Below are 18,277 nucleotides of genomic sequence, written 5' to 3'. Positions count from 1 at the left end.
AAAAAAATAAGGCACAACTTGGGATTCAGAAAAGCTTTACCACTCAGTTTTCTGGTCCTCTGCAAATTATGTTTCCCTTCTCCGCAGACAAACTTGCAAGCTATTCTAAAGAACAGACATGCTGCTGCTAGACATCTCAAACGAACAGTCCTAACAAACGTTGTTTTTTGTAAATTTTATGAAATATAAATCCATGCTGTAAAATCTTCCTATTATTTTGTGCAGAGTATGTTCTTCAGCCTAGAGATGCAGAATGGATACCTGTATCTACAATACGACTTTGGCTTCAGCAGTGGCCCGGTGATTCTAGAAGATTCTTTGAAAAAGGCTCAGATTAATGATGCAAAATTCCATGAGGTAAAAAATAGAAGTGGAAATAAGGTATTCACAGTGTATTCCTGACCTTCGAGGGTGAAAGCCCTTAGGAGGCCAGGAAGTGGCCCTCCACGCTGGTGTCCAGGCTACTTACGCCGGTGTTAGTGGCCCACCAGCATAAAGGCCTGCGCCAACATTCGGGCATCCCGGGAAACGTTCCCAGGGCGGGCTGGGGGGGAGGAGCTGCCATTAGGCAGCCTCATGTCCCCTTTCATCCTGGGTACACCGGCAGCGAGAAGAGTAAGGCTGCGTCTGCTTTTTAGCAGGCGCAGCCTCGCTTTTCTCAATGGGGTGAAAAGCCAATGGCAACCATGGAATAGCTTAGGAGGCACTGCAGCGGCGCCTCCTCCCCGTCATCCCTGACAGCCAGCAGCTCAGGAATGTGCTGTCAATTTGATAAGACAACATGCCATTCTAATTAGACAAAAACATATTTATTCTAATAGTATTAATACCTTATTCTTTGATGTGAACTAGCAACAAACTCTTTGTGAAACAGGAGTAGCTATAACAAAACTTTATACTGAATGGTAAGTAGGATCTGAAAAATCTGTGATGGGAAATTTTTCGCAGGTATCCTTATAACTTTCTATCTCTAAAGGCCTCCTAATATGATCAGCTTTGATTTACAATGAAATAGAAGTTTACAACCAAATAAATTTTCAACAATTATTGACAAGTTAAATGAAAAGAATAAAGATTAGGCTTTAGAACCAGTTTCGTTTTGTCACATACCCACATCAATTGTATAAATATTTTAAAATATCAGCACTCAGGTTAATCATCTCACCAGAGACACTCATGGTGAAATGAATATATGAAGCTGCCTTATACCAAATCAGTCTGTTAATTCACAAGCCAAGTAGGGTACACTGTGAAAAGAAACAGTTCTCCAAGGTATTAAGAAGAAGCCCAATAAACTGAGATTCTTTAAGCAGAGGTGCCAGGGATTGAATGTGGTACTCATTGCAAAATATGTCCTCTACCACTGAGCTATGTTATTTCTCCATTTTTATCATTCTACCATCTAGATATTCCTGTAAAAACAAATACAAGTAAACAGTGGACAATAAATAAAGGCTCTCTTTCTCATGTTTTACAAATTCTTGGGGAAAAATTCTGAAATACAGTTATATTTACCTTAGTACCAACGTTCTTTAAAATTTTCATTTCAGATATCTGTTATATATCACAATTCCAAAAAAATGATCTTGGTAGTGGACAGGAGACATGTAAAAAGCATAGAAAATGAGAAGAAAAACATGCCATTTACGGACGTCTACATTGGAGGAGCTCCTACAGAGATTTTGAAATCTAGGTTGGTTTGTAATCCTGATTCAATAACTATTCGTGTTAAATTTCTCAGTTTTCACATTGATGTAATAATGCCATAGACTCAGGGTACAATGCCACTGGGACCTGGAGATCCTCTGAAATTCCAACTAATCTCCAGGTGACAAAGATCAGTTCCCCTGGAGAAAATAGCTGTTTTGGAGGATGGACTCTATGGCATTAGACACTGCTGAGGCTTCTTCCCTCCCCAAACTCTGCCCTTCTCAGACTTCATCACAAAATCTTCAGGAATTTCCCAGCCAGGAGCTGGCAACCCTAGACCTGGTCCCAGTGAGTCCTCTCTCAAAGACAAAAATAGGCCTGGAAAGGCCCTGTCCCCTTCCCCTGCCTTTTACTCACAGAAACTGAAGCCTGGAATGCTGTGATTGCCTAGCAGCAGTCACTGAGGGAATCTGTTGCTTAAAGCTACAGGCACTCCTTTCATCATTTTTGGGGTTTTTAAAAACCCCAATGATTTCTTTTTAAGATTTCACATTTTTCTGCAAACCTGGATCCCTTTTCAGGTTTGCAGAAAGATCTGTCTTGCCCGTTCACAGTTCCAGTCACTGGATTTACATATCCAAAGATTTGGCCAACTTCGCTATTAGAATATAAGATAGTATGTCCTGGAAAGAGCTGCCACTTTCTCCCCATTCTTCTTCCTCTTATTCTTTTTAAGTGTCTGTCCAAACAGGTTAAGGGTGGTTACTACTCTATTATTATTATATAGGGGATTAATAAAGGTGCACAATGTTACAACTGTGAAAGTATTTATTACAATGGTTTTAGTTTTTGCCTCTGAACAAATGTCATGTATTTGCAGTGGTGTCAGTTCACACCTGGCTATCACTACAAGCTTTAGAGGCTGTATGAAAGGTTTCCAGTTCCAAAAGAAAGACTTCAACCTGTTGGAAGAGCAAGGAACTCTGGGAATTGGCTATGGCTGTCCAGAGGAGTCACTTGTAAGTATAGTAACCTACTTAACCCACATAAAAATCTTCTCTTTTTATATTTTTCTGTTGTTATACTATCATATTTGCTTAATCAAAAAGGTTACTGCCTTCAGTAGAACCATGAGCTATGGGTCAATTCAGAGGATTCTAATAAAATGTTGTCTAGAACCTTCAAAAATAGTGAAGAAACAAGTGGGGAACTCTCAAAGACTTGCAGGGAGCATCTCACTTTCCCCTCCCCCATTATTTTCTTTCTCCCTTCCCTGCATCTCTTCCCTTTTCCTGATACCTTCTCTCCTTCCCAGTGACCGCCAAGCCTATTTTTATTTGCTCTCTGTCTTCAGATTTCCCTTCCCCTGGTCTGGCAGATTCTACCAGTGGCAAGGTGGACCAGTTGCAAGGTGCCAGCTGAGCCAGTGTCAATGCCGTGGTAGGGAACCCTGAAGGATTTGCAAGAGGCACCTCACTTTCCCCTGCATCCCCCTCCTTGCATTAGTTCCTCTTTCCCTCCTCCAGGCAACCCCCATCTTTCCCTATTTCCTTCTCTCCTTACCACCCTCCAAACAACCTTCTTTTTAGCTGCCCCCCCATCTTCAGCTCTATTTATTATGTCATTTATACCCCATCTTTCTCCACAACGAGGACCCAAAGCAGCTTACATCATTCTCCTCACCTACATTTTATCCTTGCAATAACTCTGTGAGATTAGATTGAAAATGTGTAACTTGGCCAAGGCCACCCAGTGATGTTCCATGGCAGAGTGGTGATTTAAACCTGGGTCTCCCAGCTCCCTGTCTGAAACTCTAACCACTACACCCAGGGCTTTTTTGTGACAGTTCTCACCCGTACTTACTGGCACCTTTTTTCAAGGCTCTCCCAAGTCCCGAGTGGGAAATTGAGGGAAACTGGTGCAACTTTATATATGAATACTTGTTTTTAAAGAAAAAAAGCACTGACTATGCCACTTGTTTTTGTGCAGTGGCTGCTGTTGAACAGCAGCAAACAGTCAGTCCTGGTTGAATCATGCAAGCCATTTGGTAGTAAGATGCCTGGCAGTTGTTGCCAGACTTGGCCCAATAAATCCTCCCTCAAAGGCCACAACTGCCCTTGAATGGGCCCTGCCTTCTCCACCTGCATTTTACCAACAGAAACCAAGGCTTGAAGGCTGATGTGGTAGCCTAGCAACATCCAGGAGGGCATTCATGTTGTAAAGCTACAGGTGCTGCTTCTATTATTTAGGGGATTACATGCCAGTGTTGTTGTTCTGGGGAGAGATTTCAGATTTTTCTGCAAACCAGGAGCATTTTTCAGATTTGTACAAATATCTGTCTTGTCTGTCCATGGCTTCAGTCTCTGGATTTAAGTATACAGAGATTTGGTCAGCAGACATGGGAGGCATCTCATTTTCCTCTTCCCGATTTCCTCTTTCCATTCCCTAAAAGCCCCCATAGGCTCTTCCCCTTTCCTACCTGCTTCTCTCTTTCCACAACCCCCACCCACCCTGCCTTTATTTGCCCTCCTGTCTTCAGATTTCCGTCCTTCCCCTATGGCCAAGTGGCAAGGTGCCAGCGAAGCCAGGCCCAGCTGAGTGGTGGAAAACCCACAAGGGCTTGCAAGGAGCACCTTATTTCCCCTGTATCCCCTCCCCACACTAATTCCTCTCTCCCTCCTCCTGGCACCCTCCATATCCTCATCTTTCTCTGCTTTCTTCTCTCCTTCCCACCCAACCACCATCCTACTTTTTTATCTGTGTGACTATACCAAAATCAGCCAGCAAGATTCCATGGCAGAATGAAGAGCTGAGACTGGGTCTTCCGGATCCTAAAGACCACACTAGTTTTCATGGAATGGCTGATATTGAACATTAGTATGCAGATAGGCCTGAGTAAGACATGGAACTCACATGGAATCAAGCCACCTAGTGGCCTGCTGCCTTGCTTGGCCATGTTGAGTTCCTCCTCAAAGGCCAAAACAGCCCTGGACAAGGCCCTCCCCCTGCCTTTTCTGACAGACATCAATGCTTCATCTGGCGATGCTGTTGTGGTGTCTACAATGGCCACAGAGGTCATTTCTTTTTTTAAACTATAAGTGCTGCTTCTGTTATTTTGGAGGGAGGGTTAATCTTCCCCAATGTATATTTTTTTCAATTTCAGATTTTTCTTCAAACCTAGGACTTTTCACAAGTTTGTAGAAAGATCTGTCTTATCCGTCCATGGCTCCAATCTCCTGATTTAAGTTCCCACGGATTTGGTCATGTTGAGAATGAGATATATTGGTGGTGTTGTTCTCAGGCCCCAGAAGCAATACATGATGGTATATTAGGCACCACAAAAAAGTGCAGGCTCTGACTTCCTGGGAGCCCTGTTTTGTGGGCCCCCACAGAGGAGTCCAGAGCCAGCACATCATGGGGTCGAGGAGGCTGCCGCCAGTGCACCAGGGCTGTGGCAGGGGTGGTGGGGTACCCTGCAAGGCGGACAGGATGCCATGCGGCTTTGGGGGCCAGCAGGGAATCTCCTATCAGGAGCGCAGCAGCTGTAATGGTGACGGGAATGTGTCCCCACCCTGCTGTGCTCCATTGGCCCGCCCTCGGATTTCAGATGAGCCAATCAGGGCCTGGCTTCGGATGGCATCCTGGCCAGCGAGCGGACCTGGGTTTTCCACTCAGGACCGCTGGCTGGGTATTTATAGCAGGTCTGTTCTGCTCCCTGCTCAGTTCTCTGCTTGATTATTAACTATTATTAACCACATTCCAAAATGTCTACATCTCATTTATATCTAAATGTATGCATTTTGATATGTTTCCCTATAAGAATAATTAAGTGCTATCAAGTCACAATTGACTTATGGTAACCCCATGGTGCCATCTCATTTGGTATTCAAGGCAAGAGGTGAGCAGAGGGTGGTTTGCCATTGCTTTCTTCTGTATAGCAATTCTACTGCTGGTCTAACTGTGACTGACACTGCTTAGCTTTCCAAGCTCTGATGAGCTTAGGCTAGATTGGGCTATATACATCTTTCCCTATGTGAGCCATATTTTTTGTGCCAAGTTCAAAATAATATTTTTTTAATCCGTTTGTGATATTTAGAGGGTGGGGAAAGATTCAAAGAGCAAATATTTCCTTATCTAAATTGCATTCAGACATAACAACAAACCATGGTCAATCATTGAGGGAATGAGCCTTGGACATTCTCAAGTGCATGCACTTCCTTCTCCCTTTGCATGTGGCTTGGCAACTGAAAATTTACTTGTCTGCAACAAACCATTATTTGTCATTTGAAGAGAATCTGACAAAACAGCCAACTATGGTTTGTTCTCTTACCGCAATTCAGCATTCCAAAGCATAAATTGGAGAAGAAAACAACTTTAGATTTGTTTTCAGCAGATTAAATTTTTTATGGGGAATGAGGAAGTCTTCAATCTCTGAGCTGTGCATGAAGGGAGCAGGGACTGAGAGTACAGCATGTGATCCTGAGGGCTGCCAAGGTTCATTCCTGTAATGACAGACGATGATTTGTCATTATGTCTAACTGCCGCTGATTAGATGAAGAAATGGAAAATGGCAGGGAAGTTGTACTAGTTGTACTTTGTTATTTCCTGTAGAAAGTAAATCTGAATAGGAAAGGAATGTGGTAGGCCTCCTACAGTATGCATTCATCAGAAAGGTTGACAACTTAGTAAATATTTCCAGGCTTGCCCTCTTCGTAAGTCATACATTAGCTAAGGTATAGAAGAGGTCTCTGTTTTAGCTTTTTTTCCGTTTTGCATTCTTTGGGTAAACAGTCTGAAAGTGAAGTGCAAAATGCATGATGTTAAACAGCAGATATTTCAGTTTCAGCATTTTGAAGCAATCAGGCAAGCCCCAATATGGTTGCCTGGCATGACCTGGAAACTGGTGGTAGTCCAGGAATGTGGGAACATGGGGAGGAGCGCTATCAGTGACAGTGTGACATCACTTCCAGGGAATCCTTGGAAGTATTGTCATGCCTCCTTAGGAATCACTGGAAACTCTAGTTTTACCATAGAGTTTCCAGTGATTCCTAGAGCAGACTGCCATCACTTCCAGGTTTTCCCCAGAAGTGACATCATGCTATCGCCAGCAGATGTTAATTGTTATTTTTCTCCTGCTGGCAGCAGGACTGGCAGCAGAAAACAGGAGACAGAGGTGGCAACCTAGGAACCCTAAGCACCAAATATCAAAGCATTTTAAGGTCTCAAAGCCTCAAAAGGTGGAGACAGATAAATCACAAAGCAAACTACAAACTAAGCATAAGTATATGAGAATCAATTTTTCCTCTATAGTATCATTTCAGTCCCACAGAACTAAGTAGTAGAAATGTTTTCTAAGGATCTATGGTAAAAATACCACTGTTGAAAATGGACCACCATTTTACGTATGAGGCTGGTATTTAAATGTCTCACAGTGCAATATCATTATAGCATGGACCAAGGCCCCCAGCTGCATTCCATCTTCTAAACTATTTCTTCCTTCAGAAGCTTAAAGAAAGGTGGCCCTCTAGTACTACTCAGGAGGACCATTTCAAAATTGAGGAAATGGTACAGGGTAGAGTTTATGTTCCTTCCCCCTTTCCCAGTGTATAAAAGTATAATAAATAGTGTTGCCAGGTCCCTCTTTGCCACTGGTGGGAGGTTTTTGGGGTGGAGCCTGAGGAGGGTGGGGTTTGGGGAGGGGAGGGACTTCAGTGCCATAGAGTCCAATTGCCAAAGCGGCCATTTTCTCCAGGTGAACTGATCTCTGTCAGCTGGAGATCCGTTGTAATAGCAGGAGATCTCCAGCTAGTACCTGGAGGTTGGCAACCCTAATAATAAATAAGGAACATTTCAGATTTCACGTAATTATAAGTGACATAAAATCTTCTAGTATGAGCTGCTGTAGGCTTTTACATCCTTCGCTTTGCATGAGCCAAGCCTTACTCAAGGTGGTATCAATGTTTCACCATTAATACTGCTCCCAACTTCTACCCACATTCACTTCACCACTACAAAGCTGCTGAAAGTAGTTGAACAGAGATTCATGAAATTTACATATCACATCACGTTTCAGAAGCACTCCATTACAATCCACACACTCACTTTGACAGTTTTGTCATGTAAATTGAAGGGTACCTTCAAGAGTGGTAAAATCTTGATTGTGCTACTTCAGGATGTGATTATACTCTTGGGTCTTGACAGACAGTACTCCCCTTCATTGGACATCTGGGTGTAAGATCAACTACCATGGTGGAGGAGCAGTATCAAATGTACATACGTAGGTGCTCTTCAGACTTTCAGATGAATGGCCATAGGCTGGGGATGCCATCTGCTGCTGCAACTCTACTCCCCTGCCCATGTGTATTCATTGTATACTTAAACGTGCTACTGTGTGATAACATTAGGAAAGTGTCCCAGGTTCCTGTTGTTTGGACCATGTTATCTCCTAGTTGAGATGCCACCTTGTACATTAATAGAAAAACAATGCAGATTAAAAACTCAAGATCTCTTCCCAATATGACTGTGCACAGATGGTCCAAGCATGGTCCACTCTGAGATCTACTGGAGCACAGCTGCTATACTGTATGTCATTGCATGAGTTGTAATTAAAGGAATAAATGTTGTCCAGCACTGGTGCTTAGTGGACTAGACTTTCAGGTTCTCAAGAAGCACAGTCCTTACCATGTGGTGAGGTTTGACATCACCACTATCAGATGCTAAACAGGATAAACTGGTGGACTTTTTGGAACATGAAAACTAATCCAGCCTGAATCATAAACATAAATATTTGGTTGTTATATTCACAATTTTCTGTTACCCTTGTAACTCTTCTTTGTTCACTTGGTGTGTAGATGTCTCGCAAAGCATATTTCAATGGACAAAGCTACGTTGCATCTAGTCAGAAAATTTCTCCCTTTCATGCATTTGAAGGAGGATTTAATTTCCGAACATTACAGCCCAATGGATTGTTATTTTACTGTGCTGAAGGAGTAAGTATAGTTTTCTACTTTTTACAAAAACTATTTATTGAAAAGAACTTGGATAAGTTATCCTGCATGATGGATTTGTGGGAATTAAGGATAGACCACTTTCTCTGTACTAGAGGCCACCTTGACAGCTCCAGCCTTTATCTCTTTAAATATATGGCACCTTCCTATAAAATTATAAAAATGTCCAGGTAATAACCACAAACCTACTTTCCACTACAGGAACATTGCAGAGGATAGTAGTGTATGGTCAATTGTTACAGATTCCTCAGGGCATACTGTTTTTATTTTTTATTTCTACACCGTGGGTAGAAAAATATAACCATTCAAAAGGTATTTGATTGTTCTTTAAACATTGTTACTGAACATAGCTCAAAGGATTAGGCCTGTAATGATCCAAGATAATAAGTTTCTACACATCAGATGAGAGCTACACATCTAGGCCTCACAGAAATACTTTCACACTGAACTGTCAGCCTTGGATGAGGTTATTTTTAAGCTTCACATAGGCAGTAAATACCAGAACTTTGAACCTTCTGTGGAATAGAAATAAATAAGCAGAGACTGGATAGGTACGGAAAATTGTTATACAAAACTCTGGTGCACCACACAACCTCCCACTTCTGCGTATGAATATCTTTTTTAAATTCCCCCCTTGTACTAACCTTTCAGAATATCCCATCTAGAGCTTCCGGACTGCACTTCCTAGAGTTTGGAATGCATTTTGGAGACACAAGAATTTTTCAAAGTAGAAATGGCATCAGTATACATGAGCTCTTTATCCCTGTTTATTAATTTAAAACATTTATAGCTCACCTTTCTGAAGCTTAATGTATAAACCACATAAAACAATTAAAAGGAAAAAGCAGTTTTAAAATAACATATCAAACATTAACAAAAATAGCTAATCATCAATAAATATATATAGGGTTTCCAGGTCCCTCTTCGGAGCCTGAGGAGGGTGGGGAAGGACTCCCCTTTTTGGGAGGGGAAGGACTTCAATGCCATAGTCCAATTGCTTAAGCTGCCATTTTCTCCAGGGGAACTGATCTCTATCTGCTGGAGATCAGTTGTAATAACAGGAGATCTCCAGCTATTACCTGGAGGTTGGCAACCCTAAATATATACCAGCATTTAACAGATCAGCAGTCACATGCCTTCAAAAATAAATAAGTTTTGCATCCTTTATGAAAAGCAGAATCTACAAACCTCTTTGGGATGGGGTATTCCATGGCTCTGGATGCATGGCGAAATTGCAATGAAGGCTTTGCCCTTTGAAAGTCTTTCTCTTCTAAAAAAGCTCTTGTGCCTAATCTCCATACTGTTTTTTTAATGCAATTGAGATTTAAATGGTACTACCAGGGAAAAAAAGATAGGTGACTTGAAGCCACTTAACACAGAGAGAGAGATAAAAGTAGTTGGCATTGCATCCTGGCTGACTTGTTTCCCAAGAACAATCCCTCATCTCCTTTTTACTGGTAAGTTTAAAAATTCCCAAACCAGTGTGAAAATGTATGTTGCTCATTGACTTAGTAAAGTAACCAAAGGTATTACAAGAATCTTCACAGCATTTTCTTTTAGTGCCATCTGCATCCAATGCTGTATTTTTTGTGTTTTTCAGTCAGACGTGTTCTCCATTTCCATGGATAAAGGAGCTGTTGTTTTAAATGCAAAGGGAGTCAAAGTTCAGGCAGCCGACAGAGCTTATAACGATGGGAAAGCCCATTTTGTCATTACATCTGTCTCACCGGAAAGGTAATACCTATAAAGTGGTTTTTAAAACATTCTATCCAACATCTTATTACATTTATAGTTCATTATTCTAGCTGTTGCTGGGAAACCAGAAAGCCGTACTCCTTTCCCAGAGTCAGCTCTTCGTTAAGGAGGTCAGCACATAAGAGATAAAATCAAGAGATAAAAACAAGTAAGACACTTGACCACAGTGTAAGATTGGTATTAGCCTTTTCTTTAGCACAATAACAATCCTATCCTTTCATTATAGCACCAATGTAAAGACTCAAAGACAAGGACTGGTATAACATCACAACAGTCAAACTACTGACTGGTAATCCTGACTTGTTAGATACAACCACAACCACCTTTGCCCCCTAAGAAAGAAGTGCAACTCAGTGGCCATGAAAAAAGACCATAATGTTTTGCAATATTAATATTGTGGGGCGAGGAGGTGACAGGTCACACAGCATCTGCATACCTTTTCAGCCAGCTATATTGACACAAACTATGACTCCTCGGGGATCTCTGTATGAGGGTCAGTGCCTTTTCAACTTGTACATGAATGACCTGGAGTTAGGGGTGAATAATGCTGCGGATAACAGCATTTATTTATTTTATGGCAACTCCATGGGGTTTTCAAGGCAAGAGACATTCAAAGGTGGTTTGCCATTGCCTACCTCAGCACAGCAACCCTGGACTTCCTTGGAGGTCTCCCGTTCAAATACTAGCCAGGGTCAGGGCTGAGAGTATGTGACTGGCCCAAGGTCACCCAGCAAGCTTCCATAGTGATTGGAACTTGGGTTTCCCAGGTCCTAGTCCAGTGGTCGGCAAACTCATTAGTCAACAGAGCCAAATATCAACAGTACAACGATTGAGATTTCTTTTGAGAGCCAAAACGCCTTTTAACAACCATTCATGCACGGGAGGTTTTGCCTTGGATTTGCCGCTCTCTAGATGCACATTTTCCACATCTGCATTCTCAAAACTCTGCAGGGGGGCTTATTGTTGAGTTTTGAGAATATGGATGGGGGAAATGTGCATCTGAGTGGCAAATCCAAGGCAAAACCTCCCATTCATAAATGGCCAATAACCCCCCATGCAGAGTTTTGAGAATCTGGATGGGGGAAATGTGCATCTGAGAGGCAAATCCAAGGCAAAACCTCCCATTCATAAATGGCCAATAACCCCCCCTGCAGAGTTTTTAGAATCTGGATGGGGGAAATGTGCATCTGAGAGGCAAATCCAAGGAAAAACATCCCATTCATAAATGGCCAATAACCCCCCCTGCAGAGTTTTGAGAATCTGGATGGGGAAAATGTGCATGAATCAAACATGGCTTCCCCCCCCCCCCCGGCCCCCAACCTCCTCCTCCTCCTCGCCGCCGCCACCTGGGCTCCTTTTTTCCTTCCCTCCCCGGCCGGCGTGCCGTCCGCCCGTCCTTAGCGCCTCGGCCTCCTCCGCCAGCCAAAACCAGCGCGAAAAATCCCGCCCGCTAATGGGCTGCCGCTGCCCACCTTGGCGCCACTGGCTCTCAAGCGCTGCGTGCAAAACCCGGCCGCGCTATGAGGGGAGGGAAAGGGGGGAGGAGGAGGAGGAGGGCGCTTTCCAGAGCCGCACTCAAGGGGCCAAAGAGCCATATGCGGCTCGCGAGCCGCGGTTTGCCGACCACTGTCCTAGTCCAAGGTTGACTCAGCCTCCCATCCTTCTGAGGTTGGTAAAACGAGGACCCAGCTTGCTGGGGGTAAAGGGAAGATGACTGGGGAAGGCACTGGCAAACCACCCCGTAAAACAAAGTCTGCCTAATAAATGTTGGGATGTGACATCACCCCATGGGTCAGGAATGACCCAGTGCTTGCACAGGAGACCTTTACCTTTAGTCCAACACTTTAACCACTACACCATGCTGGCTCTCACCAAATTATTTAGGGTGGTTAAAACAAAAACAGATTGCAAAGAGCTTCAAAAGGATCTCTCCAAACTGGAGGAATGGGCTTTAAAATGGCAAATGATTCAATGTGAGTAAGTGTAAAGTGATTCCTATTAGGGGCAAAAAATCCCAACTTCCCCTATATACTGATGGGATCTGAGCTGGAAGTGACAGACCAAGAAAGGGATCTTGGGGTAGTAGTGGAAAGCTCAATGAAAATGTCAACCCAGTGTGCAGCTTCTGTGAAAAAGACAAATTTTATACTGGTCATGATTAGAAAAGGAATAGAAACATACTGCCCTTATATAAATCTAATGTGAGACCACACTTTAAATACTGTGTACAGTTCTGGTCACCATACTTGAAAAAGATATTGTAGAGTTTGATAAGGTGCAGAAAAGTGTAACCAAAATGATCAGGGGGCTACAGCAACCCCTTTGAGGAGCGGTTAAAACACTGAGGCCTGTTTAGCTTAGAAAAAAAGGCAAGTAAGGGAGACATGATGGAGATCTATAAAATTATGCATGGTTTGAAGAGAGCTGGCAGAGAGAAGATTTTTCCCGTCTCTCATAATACTAGAATCCAGGGTCATTCATTGAAGCTGAAGGCTAGGGGGTGGGGAGACTCAGAACAAAAAAAGTACTTCTTCACACAGTGCACAGTTAAATTGTGGTACTGGCTTCCACAGGAGGTGGTGAAGGTTGCCACCTTAGAAGGCTTTAAAATAGTGGTGAACAAATTCATCCAATATGGGGCTATTGGTGGCTACTAGTCATGATGAACATCTACTCCCTCCTGAACCAGAGCAGCAGGATGCCTCTTTGTATCAGTTGCTAAGGAGCATGCAGCAGGATGCTGTTGCAGTCATCCTGTTTGTGGGCTTCCTGGAAGCAGCGGGTTGGCCACTGTGTGAACAGAATGCTGGACTAGCTGGGCCTTTTGTCTGATACAGCATGGGTCTTTTTAAGTTCTTATGTTCTCCCTGAAATATGGTAGTAGCTCAATAACATTTTGCCTGCTGTGTGTATCTTGTCTACGATGCTGCTGATGCATATTGTGACTTGCAAAGACTTGGGGTACTATTTCGTTCAGAACACACTCTTTGTTAATGGTGCCACCTAGTGACTTCTTCATCAAAATTCAGCATTGAAGAAACACTGTTTCTAGCATAATGTGTGTATTATCAGTCACTAAAGTGAACCATGGTTTCTTCCTGCAGGCTTGAGCTTTTGGTTGATGCAAAAAAGCAGAGTACACAGAATTCAGCAAAAGACAAAACAGAGGAAAAGCCTGTGAGCCTCAAGAAGTTCTACTTTGGTGGCTCTCCCGTCAGTACTGAATTTGCCAACTTTACCGGCTGTATAAGCAATGCCTATTTAACGAGGTATGTGTCCTTTCTCATGAGCCAAGGGGGGGCAGGGTACCCCCTCCCCAATCCTTTTTTCATGGCCACCCTTTCTGGGATTTGGTGCCGGTTTAGGTCCTGACTGGGAGTAGATTTCAGTGCCATCATAAAAAGATGTCAATGGATTTAGAACGGTGTAACTCTCTAGGATTGCACTGTAATTTGCGTAGATTAGTTTACATTTCAGTTAATCAAAGCACATCACTGAGTATACCAGTGGCAGACCTACATTTTTGGGACCCTGAAGCTTGAACTGTTATGGGAGCCCCTTCGCAACCAGCAAAAATAGGGCAACATCCAACAAGGTCCAACGGGCCTTGCTGCCCTCGCAAGGACCTCAAGGCCTAAATGGCAGAGAACAGGGTGGTGGGGTGGAGTCCTTGAAAATGGGCCATACAGTGAGCCCCTTCCCAACAGCAACGAGGTCTGGGTAACCGCTGTTATCTTCTTCAATGGGGTTGTTCTATGGCAGATGTATTGGTTCATACTCTAATAGAGACAGAAGGTCATCAGAGGGGGCTCGTTAGGAGAAAGGTGAAAATCTGAATTTTTGGTGTTAAAATGCACAAGCAAGATGAGTGCAGCCTGAATTAAAAATTCAGATGTCTTTTTATGGTTCCAATTGGCTCTATCCTAAGGGCTGAGCTATAGAACTAATAAGCCATGCATCAACGAAGGATTCAAGGATCCAGCTGCCCAAATATAGACTATCAATAGATTCTGGCGAGCTCAGTGAGCCCATACAGCTGGGGGTTCGGGCGCTGCAAGCCACCAAGAAAATTTTGAAATCTGTCCAATTACAGGAACATTTTGAGGCTAAATGAAATGGGTATTAGAGCTATTAAGTAGTTCAACCCATTGGCTAATGATTCTATCACTAAAATAGCCTTATTTTAATAACAAACACTTTAAAAAAATCTCCGATTTTGTTGAAAAATTCACTCATTAAAAAAAAAGTTGCTTCAGGGCCCCTCTGGGATTAGGGGCCCTGAAGCTTAAGCTTCATTCATTTCATTGTAGATCCACCACTGGACTATACAGTATGAATCAATGACATAGGAATACCATCTCATGAATTTCTGAAATTATACTTTGTCTAGTTACATAGGGGGGAAGCTGACAGGAGCTGAGAAGCATCCAGTTTGGGCAGACTCAATGCAAACAGACAAAGGGAAAATTGCTTCTGATTGCCAACACAGGAATGGGGTAGACATGAAAGGGGATGGTAAAGTAAAACAAGATAGCCACTTAAGGATGGCCAAGGGCACATGCCAGGCAAGTCAAAAGAGAGAGACAGTGTAGAGGTGTATCTATGTGAATGTTACAAGCCTCCAAATGAAAATGGGGATGGGAAGGGGCTGGTGGGTGTCATCAGCAATGAGTGGCATGGCGACAGGGTGTGGAATCCCTGTGTGGAATCAGCCCATGAGACAATAGTGCAGCAGGCTTGGACTGGCTGAGGTTTCAGTGATGGCACAAGGACAACCTATAGGCAAATAAGAAAAAGTCTTTTGATAATAATAGGAACAGTGGGTTCATATAACATTTTGAATACTAACAGTGATAGAGCTGGTGCATCAATTCTGAATACTGTCTTGTAGCAGTGAACACTTATGCAATGAGGGGGGCTTTAAGACTTAGGCCAATTATTCACACATGAGTTTGCTGCTGACTTGCATCGGAGCGATATAAGCCGAACTTTAAAATGGTTATTCAGGGCTTCGGATTACTGCTGTAAAATACAACATTTTAGTTTATTCATTGCAATTTTAGCCCACAGTAGCCGCAGCAGCCCACAGCAATTGAGCCCTCCCCCACTCCCCGCCATGATCGTCTTTTGTTGTGTTGGCTGCTCTACGCCCCAAGCCCACCCATTGGACATCCGCACATTGCTCCTTTGATGGGGAAGGGGGAACAAAGGGTTACTCCTGTGAAAATGGCAGCCATTGTGAAAATGCAAATAGGTGGCCGTCTAAGTAAATTGATCTCTCGGTGCGAACATTCCAGCAGACGGGAACCACTTTTTAATTTTTTTCCCCTTTAAAGCTGCCAGTATAGTGATTTTCTGGAGCTGGAAGGTTGTGTGGAGGGGATGAAGCAAGGGGGGAAAGGGGGGGGTCCAAGGGGGAAAGGGACAGAGGCAAACTGGGAAAGGGAAGAACGGCCAGAGAAGAAGAATGTTTTAAAACGGAGAAAAGAGAAAGTAAGTAGGTAACAGGGATTTGCAAAAGTTTCAAAAAAGAAACAGCAAATAAGAGAGTGAGACGGACGGACTTGAAAGACTTCTGGTACAGCGCTGGTTGAAGCAAGATGTCTCTCAAGAGTTCCCTCCCTGAGAGACTCCAAGAAACGTTCGAATAGGGGTGAAAATCAACACCCCACCCCAGCTCTAATTAGGGAACTGGGGAGCAGGATTTCCTCTGCAGCCACGAAGGGTGGTTTGACTCCTATACCCTCTGAGAGTGCTTATAAGCCTCCTGGAGATATGGACGTTGTCCCATATGGGCATTTGAGAGGATTAACATCGCCATGAACGGCTTCTTGGCCTGAGGCTTCAATCTCCTTTATCTATCAACACTTAAGGAACAACTTTATTGCAATGAAACCCTCAACCTCCAAAACCTGAGTAAGTCACAAAAACTCTTTTGGTTTTACCTTGATTCTGATGATTTGAAAGATTGATATAATCATCACTGCAATCCGCACCTCTCCGCCCAGAATACAAGTGACTTTGAAGTTTTAAAAAGACTATAGTTAAACGGCAGGAGCCTTATCTATCTGATCTTTACTTAGACAAAACAGAAAGACACTCTAGCTACCAATTAGACGCCGAGGTGTTAAAAGGGGTGGGAGTGAACGGGATAAATTCCTTTGGAGCTGACGTCTTTCCGATCTAAGACATTCTTCCTGCCACATTTCTACTTGAAAGATTTGTCTTGAGAAACGGAAGACAGCAAGGAAATACTCTCACTGCTCTACCAAGCATAACCATCGAGATTAAGGGGAACGACTGTCACAGGAATTCGTAGGATCAGACTTGCGCCTCCCTTATGCATCAATTAAAGCATTCCTATTACTTGGAATCTATCGAGAGGAGACGAAGGAAGGTCTGCGAAAACAACATCATTATTCTCACTCCCCCCCTTTACAGCTGCTAGAGTGCCATAAATCTTGACTCTTTAAAATCACACTAATTGTTTTACAATGAAGAAAAGAATCTGCAGTCATTTAACCCCGGGGAAAACATAAAACTGATGAATTGAAAACTGTCACAGGTCTTGGCTCCTGCCAGCACACTTACAACACACCCTTGATACTGGTGATTGTTTGGAATTAACCTTAGAAATAAATATGGAGAAGGTCAACAAGGATATACAGGAAATGCTACTAAAACACACTGATACCTTTACCAAACAATATGAGAAAGTATCTCAGCAACTGGCTCAGTTAACCAGCATATTGACTAGCTTGACTCAAACCACTAACCAATCCAGTCAGAAATTGGACATATTGACTAGTGATGTTAAAAATATGAAATCACAACTTTCTACAATAAAAACTGATATGGGGAAAATGGACACATCAATTAAAAAGGCAGTTGAAGAACAGAAAGATATCAAAAATAAACAGATAAATCAAGATAAACAAATCCAAGCTATCCACTCCCAACAGGAAATTGTTACAGACCACCTGGCTATGATGGAGATGAAGCTAAGACAATCAAATGTTTGCCTTCGTAATTTTCCAGAAGAATTGGGAGGTTCAAGAACCACCATTATAAAATCATTGGCTGACCTGATTCAGATAAATGAACAAGATCTGGACTATGCAATAAATAAAATATGCAGAATTCCTTTACCTACTAGAATCCCTTTACCTACTACAAAGGCCAGGGACATTATGATTTCCTTCTATGACATCAGGATGAAGGATTATATTATGCAAACTTTCTATGACAACCCTTTGTCCGTGAAAAGTACCCCACTTATAATCCTCAAGGACATTCCGCAACATTTGATGATGAAGAGAAATATCTACAAAGACTGGGACATTGAAGAAGAATGGAATAAGATTGTCAGGGCTTACCTGCTGTCCTATTGCCTGCTCCGTGTCGCCTGCTCCTCGTTGCCTCCTCCCCTGTCCTTACCCTTGCCCGGCAGTCTCCTTGTCGTCTTTCTCCTTGCTTTCGCCCAGCCCTTCTCATCCTGCTTTGCTTAACCTCAGACTTTCCGAGTTTAGGGACCGCTCTTCCCTCTCCGCCACTCGGGGTGTCCTTGGAGACAGATCACCTAGTCACCGTGGTCGTCTCCTACACCCGTATCCTCCTCGGCCAGCAAACTAACTCTCCCTTTTACCCTTTTCCTTGCAGAATCTGTCCCACCCACCAATTAACATCAGTTGCCCGTTTCCCCCCTTTCAGGTGTTGTACTGTCACACCTGTTGGCTTATCTTCTATTCCTGATTCTCCTCTACCCTCCTGATTAACCCCTTGTCTTCCCCTAACCCCGTCGGCTGTCTCTTCCCCTATCTTACTGACTGCCTTTCCTCTGTCTTGAACTCCCTTGTCTTCCCGTC

The 18,277-nt window shown here is 43.1% G+C and overlaps 1 protein-coding gene across 1 annotated transcript in view; it reads left to right on the top strand.

Annotated features, from left to right (window-relative positions):
* The window catches only part of LAMA4 (laminin subunit alpha 4), a 123,717-nt gene that overhangs the window by 90,339 nt on the left and 15,101 nt on the right, over nucleotides 1-18,277 (top strand). The window contains exons 25-30 of the mRNA XM_056856368.1: nucleotides 226-357; nucleotides 1,551-1,693; nucleotides 2,531-2,669; nucleotides 8,502-8,639; nucleotides 10,258-10,391; nucleotides 13,517-13,681. Coding sequence (XP_056712346.1) covers nucleotides 226-357; nucleotides 1,551-1,693; nucleotides 2,531-2,669; nucleotides 8,502-8,639; nucleotides 10,258-10,391; nucleotides 13,517-13,681 — 851 coding nt within the window. The remainder of the gene's footprint in view (nucleotides 1-225; nucleotides 358-1,550; nucleotides 1,694-2,530; nucleotides 2,670-8,501; nucleotides 8,640-10,257; nucleotides 10,392-13,516; nucleotides 13,682-18,277) is intronic.

Source organism: Euleptes europaea, chromosome 10, assembly GCF_029931775.1.
Source record: "Euleptes europaea isolate rEulEur1 chromosome 10, rEulEur1.hap1, whole genome shotgun sequence".
In the NCBI taxonomy this organism is placed as follows: domain Eukaryota; kingdom Metazoa; phylum Chordata; class Lepidosauria; order Squamata; family Sphaerodactylidae; genus Euleptes; species Euleptes europaea.
Note: the sequence above shows the minus strand (reverse complement) of the source record. Positions and strands in the feature narration are given on the sequence as shown.